Source organism: Magnolia sinica, chromosome 3 (assembly GCF_029962835.1).
Source record: "Magnolia sinica isolate HGM2019 chromosome 3, MsV1, whole genome shotgun sequence".
Lineage (NCBI taxonomy): Eukaryota > Viridiplantae > Streptophyta > Magnoliopsida > Magnoliales > Magnoliaceae > Magnolia > Magnolia sinica.
The window spans coordinates 107165229-107181101 of NC_080575.1; the positions used below are offsets into that span (position 1 = coordinate 107165229).

At 37.7% G+C, this 15873-nt stretch overlaps 1 protein-coding gene across 1 annotated transcript; it reads left to right on the forward strand.

The window, feature by feature from the left end:
* The first annotated feature begins 1866 nt into the window (after positions 1-1866).
* On the forward strand, positions 1867-2518 carry LOC131240592 (uncharacterized). Its single transcript, XM_058238899.1, has one exon. It carries the CDS (start codon positions 1994-1996, stop codon positions 2486-2488), a length of 495 nt encoding a protein of 164 aa, XP_058094882.1. The 5' UTR covers positions 1867-1993; the 3' UTR covers positions 2489-2518.
* The last annotated feature ends 13355 nt before the right edge of the window (positions 2519-15873 follow it).

Below are 15873 nucleotides of genomic sequence, written 5' to 3' on the forward strand. Positions count from 1 at the left end.
ATAAATAGTTATTCGAAGTATTGAGTATAAATCAACTACAACTTTTGATTCGAACTTGGTCACAAAATATGTAACCTATTGATTTTTAGGTAATGATCAATGCTTCTGAGGTTAGTCAACTTGCAAAGTAGGTTGTGCACCTCAGTTTTGCAAGAATACGTAACTTTCCATGTAAAATTATGATTTTAGGAAAAAAAATTAATTTTAGAAATTTATATTTTCTTCATATTTTCTTATTTTTGTTATTTTAGAATTTTCATATTTTTTCTAAATTGCTTATAATAATGTTAGGAATGTTTTGGTAAGCTTTATTTGACATTTTTATTTTTGACAAATTTAATCTTTTTGAGAGATTTTTTGCTATTTTGGATAATTTCAAATTAAAAATTTAAATTTTCATATAAATGTTGTAATCAAGCAATCTTAAATCATCATTTAATCAAAATATTTATTATTTATTTATTTTTTCATTGTGGACTTGAGAACTTACCTTTTAGATTCAAGGCATTTATTACTTGAGGAAGACGGTAGTTTGCTTCATTGTTATTTCATGCTCTGACCTGCATCTGTCTTGATTTGATGGGATCCAACATGGTTTGAGCAATAATCATATGGCTAGTGTTCTAGGGAATAATCCTCCGGCATTGGTGTCGTTTAAAGCTTGCATTCTAACGGGACAATCTACAAGCCATGTAGAAACTGCAAATCATTTAGACTTGATTGAAGGGAAAACACAAATATCAACTTGTTGTAACCTTCTGTGGACTCCCAAAAAAACAAATTCAATGGTAGGTGTTTGATCCCCATTGTGTGTTCCACTTGAGCCTTGGATCTATCTCATTTTTGAGCTTGTACCCTAAAATGATATGAAAAAAAATAGATGAATAATGAGGATAAAACCTATACATCCCCACTTAGCTGTTATGGGAGCTCATCTAATTTGCACCCGTAGCAAATTTTTACTGTCCAAAGATTTCACACCAAATGGAATCCAAAACATACATCTTTATTGGGATTTCAAAATACACTGTTACGATGTATTTTGTATGAATTGGATTTAAAAATACACCAAAAATACTCTCTCAAACGCATCCAAAAGTGGTGTTTCACGGCAGTTATGACTGAATCCTCTCTCTCAAATGACCCCTAATCAATGACTGATGAATGGACATCTAAATGCAAAAATGGCCACTAGATTGGGCAGTTGGCTATTATTATTATTTTATCTTGGCCATAGCTTAGGTCGTCAAAGGTCTAATTTCTCCAACTTGTTTAGAAATTAGGTCCAGCACAGAGACCCGATTAAAAACAAGTTTGGTTGGCTCCACCGGTTGCAACCCGGTTAAGATAATAAGGTGTGCGGGTCTAACTATTTTCAATAGTAGCATATTTACATTAATTAATTATCTAGTAATGGTAGGAGGTTTACAAAGACAAGTGCATCTAAGAGAGCCGGTTTAATCCATCCAACTGTTCAAGTAGCAGACGCCCGTCTCATCTAAATCCATCAATTCGAGGGGTTAACATGTAAATCACTTATTAGACGTGGACCCCACCTGGATACAACTTGAACCCGATTAATAGATATCGGACACCTATTGGATCCTGCTCCGAGTCCTGATGTGAAAGGATCCGGACCCAGCGACACCCAAACCAGATCGGCCTGGGTCCCGGAAATCTAGGACGCCAGCCCTAGCCCGCTCTTTAAATGGCCCACTATATCAAATGGTCCCTGGAATAGCTGCATCGCACGTTCGACGAATAATCACCATCGCATTTCATGGGGAACGGTAAAATGACCAAAATGCCCTAACCATTCAATTCCCTGATTTAATAAGAGTGATCGACCTGAAGATAAAAGAAGGGCCAGTTTCGGCGAACGCTTCAGTCCACATAACCCCACAGTGGCAGTTTCGTAATTATCGCCTTATAAACTCTCCCTCACACTCCAAGGCCGCACGATCAGTTCCCTTCCAAGAGAGAGAGAGAGTCCATGGGTTCCACAGGCTCGCCCCTGCTCCAGGCCCTCTCTCTACCACGCTCGCATCGCACGCGCCCCACCGCCTGCGCGGCGTACGCTTCTAAAAGTGAGCCCAAAGTCCATTACCCGGCCGTCCTCCACGGCCGACGGCAGTGCTTGTTCTTGTTAACGGCGTTAACGGCGACGAGAACGCTTCCGTCGCTGGCGGAGGACATCCCGCTCTTCGGGCTGCGGAAGAAGCTGAGAAAGGCGGAGGAAGAGGCGGAGGAGATACTGCGGGAGGGGGAGAGGGCGGTGGAGAAGGGGATTGAGGTGGCGGAGAAAGGGATCGTGACGGTTGAGAAAGAGATCGTGACGGTGGAGAGTGAGATCGGGACGGTCGGAAGTTTTGCAGTGGCGGGAGATTTGGTGCAGGCGGGAGTGGTTGCTGCTGCGGAGGTTTTGGGTGTCGTGATTGCTTCATCCGTTGTCAATGGGATTCTCGGTCCTGAAGCCCAGAAATACTAAATTCAAGAAATACGATATCTCCTTTTGTAATTTTCTATTATCGTATGATTATTTTTAGTTTGAATTTTGAATTGTCGGTTGTTTGTTAGAGGACTTTCCTTCCTTGATATCGATTTTGGATATAGAAAAAAAATCCCAGGAAAAAACTTTGATACTCTGGCAGATTGTGATGGATGAATGCAGGCGCCTGGAAATTACTTAGACATTGCATGATTGGAATATAGTAATCGTGGATTCCAGTTTAGGATTCTGAAACAAATGTTATGCTTCTTATAAATATTTACTATTGCATTGGTGGACAATTATTGAACGGCTAAAAATGAAAAATATTCAATTGTCTTACTTTAACAAGTGTCCACTAATAAGAGGTTAGCGTACATTGGCATTGCTATAGGAAAACTAATCTTTTCGTACTTTGATTTAGTGATAGTGAGTTCCGCAATTTACTCGGTTTAGTTTGAGGTAATTTACTTGTCATGTACAATTTATGACTGCTTGTTTATTGAGTGTCATATGTGTTGGTGTTTGGCTTTTGGCTGTCAGAATGAGGGCGGGCTAGAATTGTATTTGTGGATCAATTCAAACCAAACAGCTATGACCTTAGGCGTTGAGATAGGCAGTCACATAGTGTATGGTCGAAATCTAATGAGATCATTCAAAAAGGGTATGATTCATCCTCTAACAATGAGTTACACAAATTTTTATATTTAATAGTATGGAACAATTGCAAAGCACATTTACGAGTGAAAAATTTAATCCAACGTGCGAACATACACTCAAATTATAGTTAAGATTATTAACTACTTGATTAATGCTACAGAAGTTAAACAGTAAACGAAAAGTAAAAACTTACATTAAGAAATATAACTTTCTTGGCAAGAAAAGTAGAGTAATTAAACTACAGAATGTAATTAACTGATAATTGAAAGATAATGTTTAGTTTGATTTAGTTGGTATGAAAAAAATTCTTCATGTTGAAATACTTTGATATTCATAACCTTAATTCGGCCATCTAAATGATTCCCATGTTTTGATAGTTATTATAACTCTTCAGTACTACTTACTTCCTTTGTTTCTCTTTCTGCCATCTCTAATGTAATTGCTTCTTCACATTTGACCGTCTAAATAATGATGTGTCATTACTCGATGCATTCTAGCTGTGTTACTAAAAAATGCTCTCTATACATCTCTGTCGATCTTCAAAAACACCACGTGAATCCATACAAATCACACGTAACTTATTCTAATTAGTTTTCATAAGGAATGACGACCACATGGATGAATGATACGCAACCCAAGTATCAAAATAATTCATCAAGACCTCCTTTCCGTATCGGTATTTTAAAAATAAATCAAATATTAAAATATGAAGCTATTCTATTGATAATTTATTGTAATTGCTATTCATTTGTCATTCAATCCTAGACATCTTGTTAGCCGTTTCGTTGTCTCGCTTAAAATTTAATTCAAAGTAGTTAATTTTTAAACTAGTTTCCCACTTAGATATTAAACTATTGCATTTTAAATTGAGAATTACTTAATCTGATCCGTAATTTTGCCAACTTTTGGTGCAGCCACCCACATCTTATCCGCCAACATACTACTTATGTAGGCAAGGAAATCCGTACCATGAAAATGTTAGGCCGCCCGTGAATTTCACCCACAAAGAAAATTAGGTTACTCTGCTCAACAGGTGGGCCATACTGGTGATATCAACGGGAGACTGACGGTCAGAATTTCACATGCATGTGTGGCGTAGTAGGTGAGCAAACCTGCCTAATTTTTCTGGCAAGTGATCTTAATGAGATGGCTTATCATTTGCATAGTGGGGATATTCTCCACATATGGCAAGCTGGTGAGAAGATTGTGGCTGTCCAACGAGTTAGTGTACTACTTTGGGGTGTATCCTTTGGAAGCGGATTGTGTCCTACGCCTCAGATCGGATCAGGTGAGACCCCGGCCTCACGCGATACGGTGCAGCCCTTACCGTAGGGTTACCGTGGGACCCACCTTGATTTATGTATTATGTATCCGGAATCGAATTGCGTACTGAGTTACTCCGTACGCTTTTATCGAACTGAGTAAACTCAGTTGGGCCTACTGTGCATGTATGTGATTTATCCACACCGTCCATCCATTTTTAATGCTAATTTTAGAGGTTGATCCCAAAATTGAAGTAAATCCAAATGTCAGGTGGACTATTACACAGGAAACAGTGTGGAATAATGATTTCCACCATTGAAACCTTCCTAGGGTCCAAAGTAATTTTTATTTGTCATCCAACCTGTTCATAAGATCACAAAGACATGGATGAATAGAAACCACAAACATAAGCTTGATCCAAAACTTCTTTGGCCTCCAAAAAATTTTCAATGGTAGAGGTTCAATCAAAATGTTTCCTGTAGTGTGGTCCACTTGAAATTTTAATTTGCTTCATTTTTGGGATTAAGATCTAAAATTATCTGTTAACATGGATTACCGGAGTGGATAAAATAAATAAATAACATTGGACCCCACACAGTTTACTCAATACGCAATCCGCTTCCTATGTATCCATGCCGTTTAACTATTTTTAAAAGATTTTATGACATTATCCGAAAAATAAAACAGATCCAATTATCGGTGGACCATACAATAGGAAACAGTGTTGATTGACCATTAATGGGACACAAAAGTTTTGGATCAAGCTGATAATTTTTTCCCCTCTTCATCCAGGCTTGTGTGACATTATCAACAGATTGGATGGTAAATAAACATAATGGAAACATTAAAGTGCGCCATAAGAAGTTTTTAATGGTAGGCCGGACAATCACCCCCGTTGCTTATGGAATGGTCCACCTGGTAATTGGATCTGCTTCGTTTTTGGCATAATGCCCTAAAATGATCTGCAAAATGGATGGACGGACTGGATGCATAATACATACATCAAGGCGGCCGGCGGTAAGGGCCGCAATGTCCTTCGTGAGGCCCGGGGTCTCACCTCATCCACTCTCAACCGGGCGGTCTCTAGCCAGGAACGATCAGGTCTGTGTGGGGGCACACCGTGATGTATCTGTATATCCACACCGTCTATCCCCTTTTCCAAATTATTTTAAAGTATGATACAAAAAATGAGGCAGATATAAGGCTAAAGTGAACCACACCATAGTTGATTCTTGCATTTAATGCAACCCAATCTTATCATTTGGTGTGGTTTACTTGAGCATTTGATCTGCCTCATTTTTTTATTCATACATTAAAATGATACGAGAAAAGGAATTGACCGCATAGATAAACAAACAAATTACGGTGGTCCCCAATCACATTTGCTTGGCTTGGACGTAATCATTCCCTTCTTGTGCGACGCGTATTGCTCCGTCCCCCCTTTTCCGGCCACAAACCGAAAGTCACGTGGGCTCGTCCACGGTGATGTATCTATTTATCCACGCCGTTCATCCATTCGCTCCGTTCATTTTAAGGTATGTGCATAAAAATGAGGCAGATTCAACAATCGAGTAGATCACGCTAAATAATAAGCTTGGATTGCATAAATGCAACCCAAGCTTATTATCTGGCGTAGTCAAGTTGAGCATTGGATCTGCATCATTTTTGTGCACATATCTTAAAATGATCCGAGAGAAGAGATGAATGGTGTGGATAAACAGATACATCACGGTGGGCCTACACACAGAACTGACCGTTCGTGCCGGAGACCGGCAGGGGCAGTACGCAATTCCCGTCCCTTTACGTGACCAGTTATCTTTAAGATCCCCGCCTACAGGCGCCTGCAACACTCCTTTTGGTACAGGCGTTTCTTAATGCATCCAAAGGCTGAAAATGCCCTGTACAGTAAAGAGTGGTGGTGATCAATTCCATTATAAATTTTTTGGGTCCCAACCCTCAGCGTGACCTTACACTATGATTGAGTCCTGTCTGTCAGTTATACTATAAAGGGTCTAATTATCAATTTAAAGTTTTTACTAATTGGAGCCCGCCTTTGATCAGTCATGATTCCTAATAATTATTTTGATTAAAACATTCTAATAATTTTATCAATGGGTACATGAATGGAATATTCCCATAATTGTGTTAGAAATTAATCATTGATTAGCATCATCCATCATGGGGCGCCACCTTTTTTGGTCCATCCGAATAAAAATCACTCTGATTCCAGCTACACGACAAGTGGCTAGAAAATGTGCGGCTTAGATGAATTATGTTAGAAGAGGTTGATTATTGATTTAGATTGTCCACTGTTTGGGGGCCACATCTAATTGCCTATAAATTTAAATAATTACTTGAAAGTGTTATAATTTTTCTTAAGGTGGGTGACTCACACGTCAACGTGATGGATTTGAATGGTTTGGATTAGCATAATGAGGGATCAGTCGGGGCCCAGATATGGTTTTCCATGTTCCCCAAGGGCCTGTTTGGCGGGGCAGATTAAGAGGGATTAGGAGGGATGGGATGCTAAAATCCTGGGATATGCCAAACGAGCCAAATAGACCCGAAGAGCTTGCCCCGGGATATAGCAAACCCATGGATCTTAAACCAATCCACTGACATCACCATCATTATCTTAAAATTGATCCCATCCCTCCTAATCCCGTTCAATCGTGCCTGGGGCGTGTTTGGTTGGACGGATTGGAAGGGATTGGAAAGTAAAATCCTGGGATATGCCGGGGTGCCAAATAGACTCGGTGAACTTGTCCCAGGATATAGCAATCCCATGGATCTTAAACCAATCCACGGACACCATCATCATTACCTTAAAATCCATCCCATCCCTCCTAATCCCATGGGATCTGTCCGGCCAAATGAAAGAGGACTGATTTTCTTTCTAAGGTGAGTGTGGAGAAAGATGGTTGCAAGCAAGTATATGGATGAAAGGAAGGAGGATGGTGGACAAGCTATCCCTCTTTTTATAGAGCATCATGGATTTGGAAGAGAGTATTGTACGGGAAGGAAAAATTTAGAGATGGAGTCAGATTCTCCCTAGAGAATGGGGGAGAAGATATGGTTTTGGAAGAATATGTGGGTGGGGGAAGCTCCTCTCCAAATGATGATTCCAAGATTGGCATGCTTAGCTCAAGAACATATACTATAAGGGCCCGTTTGGCCGGGTGGATTGGAAAGGATTGAATGGTATTAGGGTGGATGGCATGGATTTCTAGGTAATGATGGTGTTGTCCGTGGATTGTCTTGAGATCCATGGGATTGATATATCCCTGGATTGCTATATCCAATCTGTTTGGCACGCCCGGCCAATCCTGGATTAAACCTTCTCATCCCTTCCAATCCCTCGAACCAAACACGTCTTAGGCAAATTTGAAAGGATTAGGGTGGATTGGATGGGATTTAAAGGTAATGATGGTGTTGTCAGTGGATTGTCTTAAGATCCATGGGATTGGGATCAGATCACTGACTCTGTTTGGCACGCGAGGCCAATCCTGGGATTTGACTTCCAATCCCTTCCAATACCATCCAATCCCTTCCAATCCGACCGGCCAAACAGGCCCTAATGGTTTCAAGATGTTTCTTGAAAGGTAGAGACGTGATTGTGTGGACCACTCTATGCTGAAGAAATCTATCCGAAGTGAAAATTGAAGATTTCACCTATGTGTCCCATTAATTAATGAAGTATGAAAAATGGATAGATTAGGTTGCTATTTAGTAATTTGCTCATTCTATAATCTACTTCGATCCTCTTCAGAAGATGCTAATCCACATGTCTTGTGTTTGGCACTATGATGCTCCTTTGAAACTTGTGGCTTTTGCGTGGCTTGCTGAAAGGAAGAGGATATTAACCATTGACAACTTTGGAAGAGATCAATGGTAATCCTTAATGTTTGTGTTATGTGCATGAGAGATGCCGAATCAATGGATCATCTGTTCCTCCACTGTTAGTTAGCTTCAATAGTTTGGTCAAGCCATCTTAGGACGCTCAATATGTCATGGGTGACGCAAATTTTAATGGATGATTGCTCGTATTGGCATGGTGTGGGTATTGTAAAATAAGATTGGGTGGTGTGGAGATTGGCTTTGTTGGCTGTCCTTTCGTCCTTTGGAGGAAAAAAAAGAAGAAAAGGAAGATGCTTCCAAAATAGTAGCAACCCAATGTTTGAGATCTTCTTCACAGTGAAGCTTTCTGTGGTGGAATATTGGGTCACTTGTGGAGATTCATTCAAGGAGTATAAATTTTTTTTTTTAGTGGGTTGTAATTTCTCATGCCATCTTGGTGCCTTTTTGATAAAGTTATGCTATCTTAAAAAAAATGACAGAGGAGAGAAGAACAAACATGTTAGCCTCAGAGTAGGGCGGTGGCCAATGCTGAATTGTACTTCATAATGTGGACCCCACATGCCCTAGCATGTGCATGTATGGAGAGTGGCTGCTGCTGACTCTCTCTCTCTCTCTCTCAACTTTATGAGGTGATGCCTAATGGGGCTTGGGTGTCCAAGGCTCTTTTTAGTATGAAATTTTCTCTCTCTCTCTCTTGGTCAATGATATATTTGTAAGGGTTTTAAGAAAATATCATTTATGGTATTCTATTACCTCTATAACAATTTAGGCTTTTTGCAATGACTCTTTTAGAGATGAGTCTAATTTCATCGTAAAAAGTCAAAGTTTTATAATAATGTTTCAAGTCGTCGCAAAAATTCAATTATTTATGATAGCATTTTAAATTATCGCTAATAGTCAACTCTTTTGCAACAAGCTTTAATTGTCATTGTAAAACTTACCGCGAAAACTTGCCGTATAAGTTTTTGTGGAAAATTATGAGGCGGGAAAGACTTTTCACAGCAAGCTTAACCGGTTGTCTCTATTAACCACTTTTCGTCGAATTAAGTGTCATCAAAAAAATAATTTTTATGACGACACAAAAGTTGTTGCAAATAGTGGCTTTAGCAATGCCTGATTAAACTCGTTGCAAAAATACAAAATTAGATTTTTTTTCACAAGTCTTTTTTTAATGAGTAGTTAAACTCATTGCAAATATCTTAATTTTCTGTGGTCACCATCCTTGGCCAATATTTTTGTTGGTCTAAGGTATGAATCAACAAATCTTAATCATTATATGTCCATCTAGCATACTTTAAAAACATCAACAGTTAAAACTAAATGTTAATGTCTAAAAGGTTACAATTAATCAATAAAAAATATTAATATATTGGTCAACTTTAGCACACTTTAAAATAAATCAACGACTGAAGCTTAAAGTTAACGGTTGAAAACCCACAATAATCAATAGAAAACCTTTAATGCACCATCCAACCTTTAAAACTCTAAATGAACAGTGTAAATCATAATATCAACCCACTAGTGATGTCTTGGATAGACAAAGTGGATCTCTTGTTGAATTGCAAAGACTTTGATGATCTTAGTATATGCACCTAGCCACACCCACTTCTATTAGCCACACATTTATCTTATTAAGTGAGCCAAAGTAATGAAGATCTTTCCATCCAAACATCTTCAACCTCGGTGTTTTTTAGTTTGAGCATGATAGGTTTTCTAATCTAGATACTTGATATCGATCTCATCAAAACCTGGATCTTGTATTCATGATACATTCACACTCTCATATGAGGTAGATCTAAGATACACCAACTCAAAGTCACGCCGATAGTAAAGACAATATTCCATCCTTCTGACTAGTCCATCCCTCATATAATATAACCAACATTAAAATACTACAGGTTTGTCTTAAAACTTGCCAAGTGGTTATGAACAAAAAGGGCACTGAATTCATGGCTCACAACTCTCCCCGTACGAGCTGACTTCTGATTTCTGAACCTCTCAAGAATCACCTTAACTCGATATGACTTTTGATTTCCTATACCCTTCAAGAATCACCTTAACATGATAATGATAGCGTTGAAAATAAATAACTTGCATTTATTAATTATACCTAAGGCACATTTTGATTTCACATCATGTGGGCCTCACAACTGATTGCTTATGCTCTCAAGATTAATAGTATAGGGTTGTCCAATAAGGGTTTAGCAGTGGACAATTGTATCTCAAAGGCTGGATTTTAAAAAGACAAGAAAAGAATTTAAGATAAAGCTGAGGATAATTAGGTCTATTTAGAGCTTTGATTTACCCTAAAAAGCTCCAAAGCAACTTAGATTTCGAAGCAGTACTCCCTCTCCTCCTCTCTCCCACTCTCAAGTGAAACTGTAGAGAGTAACTCCAATCACCTATTTCTTTCTTTTAACAATAATGGGTACGTATCATAACCTTACATACAAAATATTTTATAACCTGGTCTGCATTGATCAGTCAGACCAGTTTGGAATGGATGCATGGCTAGGAAAACCAGTTATAACACCAACAGGAGCTTAGCTTGCCTCAGCTAAAGTGGTCAAGAGCAATGCATCCACACAATATTCTAGAGCCTAGATCCTGTTAGTTGGAGAGCCCCTGAGGACCAAACTGCCCATAGGAATTGGTTGATTTTCCAGTTGGGTTTTAAATATTACATGCACCAAACTTGCCTTTTTGTTATGTTTTAAGTAATTCAATTTTTAATGTGGTCTCCAAATGTACCTTGACATTTAAAACTAACTCAGTATGTTTCTTGGAATAACGTTTGCCCTTGATTTTTGTAAGGCCCACAGAAATAAGCATGTGAAATCCACTCTAACCATTAAATGCCACACCAAAAGCTATACCTGAATCCTAAAAATCATGCCTAGACATTTTAGTGTCCCACGCTATTGAAAACAGTTTGGTAGGTGAGCTTTTTATGTATGCCATTTCCAATCTTGTGGTCCAACTGAACCATGGATTTTCAGGCCTTTGGTCTACCATGGGGTGACTCACTTGGTGGTTGGGGTGGATTTCACAATAACGTGATGATGCCCACCTAAGCCAGCAATAAATTTTCCTCCATGAAATAAGTTTTATTTCCCGACATTTACTAAGATTAATTATTCATTTCCTCCATGAAATAACATTTATTTCCCCAACCTTTACTATCATTAATTTTTCATTAAATACTCCTTGAATCAAGCAACTAGTTGTACGTACAACCAAGTTGTGTATGAACATTTCTATTAAATCGAAAATTAAAATGAAAATTTAATGGTGATTAAGGTTTTATATTTTAAAAAAATCATTCTATTAAAATGAAAATTTGATGCTGATTAAAGTTTTAAAAATTCATTCTATTAAAATGAACATTTGATGGTGATTAAGGATGGAAATTGCTGGTCACTAATTAAATGGAAGGTGTGAGAGAGTTTAGTGGAGAGGATTGATTTATTCAAGGATTACTTGGAAAGGATGAATTCAAGAGCGAGAATGATATTCAGGACACTCCTATTTTCCTGCGTCTTGATTGGTCCACTCCATTAGTGATGTTATCAGCACTGCTGTCTTAAATGCAATGCATGATGATGTGGCCCAATTAGATTACGACAAACAAGACTTTCCTCTTTGCGGCAAGCAAAAGATCCTAATTCAAGTTTATATGATCGTATTTTTAAAGGAACACATGCATGCATATATGTGCACATATAGCCTTTATATATATATATATATATATATATATATATATATATATATATATATAAACCTGCATTTTCTAACTGACACCTCTTTATCTTTAATCATTTCTAAGGATATAAAATTAAAAGAAAAAGCACTGATGATAATGACACCCACCATAGAAACCTTCCCAAGGCCCACCATGATTGTTAATTGCCACCAACCTGTTCATAAAGTTACATAGACATGGACGAAGGAAAACACAAATATCAATTTGATCCAAAACTTCTATAACCCCGCAAAAGTCTTCACGGTAGGTGTTTAATCCCCACCATGTGGTCCACTTGAGCATTGGAACTGCCTCATTTTTGGGCTTCTACCTTAGCTGATATGACAAAATAGTTGCATTTGGTTGAACCTTTTAAACGAATAGTCTGAACAACGTCTCAGCGCTCATGAAATATCTATAATTCATTTTTAGTTTGGAAGAATATCACTCTCTTGAATGCGTAAATTCAGTCATGTTGTAAATTAGTCTTATTTATTATTAATTGGTAATTCTGAATTTAGTAGGAGGAATCTCATTTAGGCAATGCCAACATAAATCATTGCATTGTATACCATCTTCTCTGCAATTAGTCACTTGTTTAGGACATAGTTACTAGGGAAAAAATGGAAGGTGAACCCACCACCACGTAAGCACGTTGTATGACAACTCTGTGGAGCCCACCGTGATGTATGTGTTTTAGCCATCTGTTCATCCTGCTCATTTCAGAGTATGAGCCCAAAATTGAAGCTCAATAGAGGAAAAAACAAGGATAATGATGTCCACCGATGAAGCCTTCCTAAGGCACATGGTGATATTTATTTGTCATCCAGCTTACTTGTATGGTCATACCGAATGGAAAACACAAATTTCAATTTAATCCAAAACTTTTGTGGCCTCCAAGAAATTTTCAACTGTGGGATCTTCGTTCTCCTTGTTTTTTATGTTGTGGTTTACTTGAGTTTTAGATATGTTTCAGTTTTGGGCTCATGCCCTAAAATGAACCGAAAAAAAATAATAAAGCATTGAAAAAAAAACACATGCACCACGGTGGGCCCCCCCATAGTGCTAGGTTCCCCCACACAATCTGTGACCAAACAAAACAGGCCTCACAACAAAGAACAAACCCTTTCGAAAATCAGGCTAAACCAATCAGTAGGTAGCCCACATCTATTAATTGAGTCAGACTGTCGGTGGTCCTTTAATTCCAACAGAAGGACCCACTTAACCTGTGAAATGACTTGATTTTTGTTCATGGTGTTTTCATGGTGGGACCTATTGTTTTCCTAGTATTGATATATTCCACACATGGCGTGTTGGTGGAAAAAAATAGTCTGCTGCCACATAGTTGCGGTACCTTACCTATAAGTGACAGTACTATCCATCAGGTCCTATACCTTTCACACTACATTCCTTCCTGCTAAACCGGCATTCTCTCCACTCAATCATCTCTCGTGAGAATAAGGAAATAGGACGGTTTGGACACAAAATTACATTATTAAAGGGTAGGGGAGGGGTTTTCAACAAGAATAAAAGGTATTTAGGTAATTTAAATTATCAAAGGGTAGAGATATTTCGAGCATATATAAGAGACAATTTTTGGATATCTCTCTTCTACGATGAGACCCACCATATAAATGGGTTAGATTATTAAAAGATGACCTTGTAGCAACAGATACCATGGCTACTTAAAACTGCGAATTTACACATGGATGTATCATAGCAAACTCACCAGGCAACCTTCTATCCGAGCGTGACTTGGCTGCGACACCCAACCTGCGATGTGGGTGGGATCTTGACCGCAGGGCCCACCTTGATGCATGCATTGTATATCCATGCCGTCCATCTCTTTTTACAGTTTATTTAATGGGGTGGTACCAAAATTGAAGAAGATACAAATTTCACGTGGATCACACCGTAGGAAATAGTAGTTGTTGAATGGTATTAAAAACTTCCTAAGGTCTACCGTAATGATTTTTTGACCATCCAACCTATTGATAAGGTCAAACAGACATGGATGAAAGGAAACAATAAATATCTGCTTGATCCAAAACTTTTGTGACCTACAAAAAGATTTTTAATGGTCAACAGCCCCATTTTCCTAAGGTGTCTGGGTTTTTTTATCTGCTACATTTTTGGAACCTTGCCTTAAAATAAATTGTAAAAACAGATGGACAACATAAAAATAAAATGCATGCATGGAGGTGTACCCTACTCAAGAGTCCCACGCACATGGCTGGTTCTACAGTTCGCAGCCAAATCCCACTCCTTTTTATCTCCCACATCTTGCAAACCACCGATCAATATATCATCCGTTTGAATTATTGGTGCAAGGAAAAGATCACCTAACTGAATTTTATTTTACTTAATATATTTGAAATTATCTTATTTCTCATGACTTGAAAATTTTATATTATTATAATAGTTCTTTATCTGACGGCTAGTGTCAGTTTGCTTTTCACAAGTGGAACATATTTACCTTTGAATTATATGATTGATGTGATGCATTTTTTTATTTTATTTTATTTTATTTTTTTTACGGTGGTGTAAATATGGTTCAATAATCAACATTTACATTAAGCCTTCAACTGCATTCCATAATTTCAACGTTCCACTTTCCTATTTGAATTGAAGTTCCAACATTGTGGATCCAATCTTCTTGAATTTCATCTTTTCTTCGGCGCTGTGGGTCCACTGGTGGATGTCTTATTGCAAAGTCACAAAGAAACCTCTTCACATGTTTTCACATCTTGCAAACCACTTCCCATCTCCCACGTTTTACTAAATCACCCTCTCCACATTGCACGTATCGTATTCCTTAGTAAACATTATTGGGATTAAAAAAATCTTAAACTATAGTTAGAAATACGATCTGGATGGATTGGGCGACTAAAATTGGGATTAAGTGTTGGAAATTATATTGAAAAAATAAAAAAAAATAAAAAAATTTATTTTTAACACCAAATTAAATTACATATAAATAACAAAATTTCTTTCGTCATTTCCAATGTGCGAGTAAAGAAACCGTAATTTTTCATTTGAAAATTTCATATCATTTTTTACGGGAAAGTAAAAAAATCTCGAAATATTGGATTTTTTATTTTTAAAACTAAAATTTCAACATTAAGAGCATGTCGGGCCGACATCTAAAATTGAGTTCAATTCATTTTAGTTAATCAGAATTTTATAAAATAATCTTGATAACTATAGTTTCTAATAATTATTGTTAACTAAAATGATATGGGCTTGTTTTTATGTGTCTACCAAACGGGCCCTGATTTTGTGGTATTCCTTGCTAAATGGACCTTGATGAGTTTAGAGTATTAACTATTTCATGTAAATATATTTGGAAGAGAGTAAGTGGTCCACTGTGATTGCTCACTCTAATTGGAGGATCCAAACCATTAATTAATGGTGATTAAAATTGATCGTCAAAATAAATTATCACATGAAAGGTTAAATTATAGATCTAAGCCATCAATCATATAAGAGCATGCTTTGGATAATTACTTTGATTCAATGATCCACTTGTCACAAAATGTACCATTGAGATAGAATAACAAAAAATATCAAGACTGATGTAGGTTTCCTGCCTTGGATTGAACATATCTATTGAAGATTCACTTTGATTGAAAGATGGCCCACATGGTGTAAGATGGGCTTATCTTCCCACACCTTGTTCAAGGGGGTGATTCATCCAATCCAAACCATGTAAATTGCGGACCACATTGCGACTGGAATCGCCTATAACACTCGTTTTATAAAGCATCTAAAACATCCAAGCAACATGAGTCGTCTTTGTTGTATACGTAAAATCCAATCCCTTTGATCCGGCGAGAAGTATTCTGTGGACCTAGAGCCAATT

Bases quoted from the DNA above. Each gene is read 5' to 3' on its own strand.
- LOC131240592 (XM_058238899.1), top strand. From the start codon at position 1,994: ATGGGTTCCACAGGCTCGCCCCTGCTCCAGGCCCTCTCTCTACCACGC.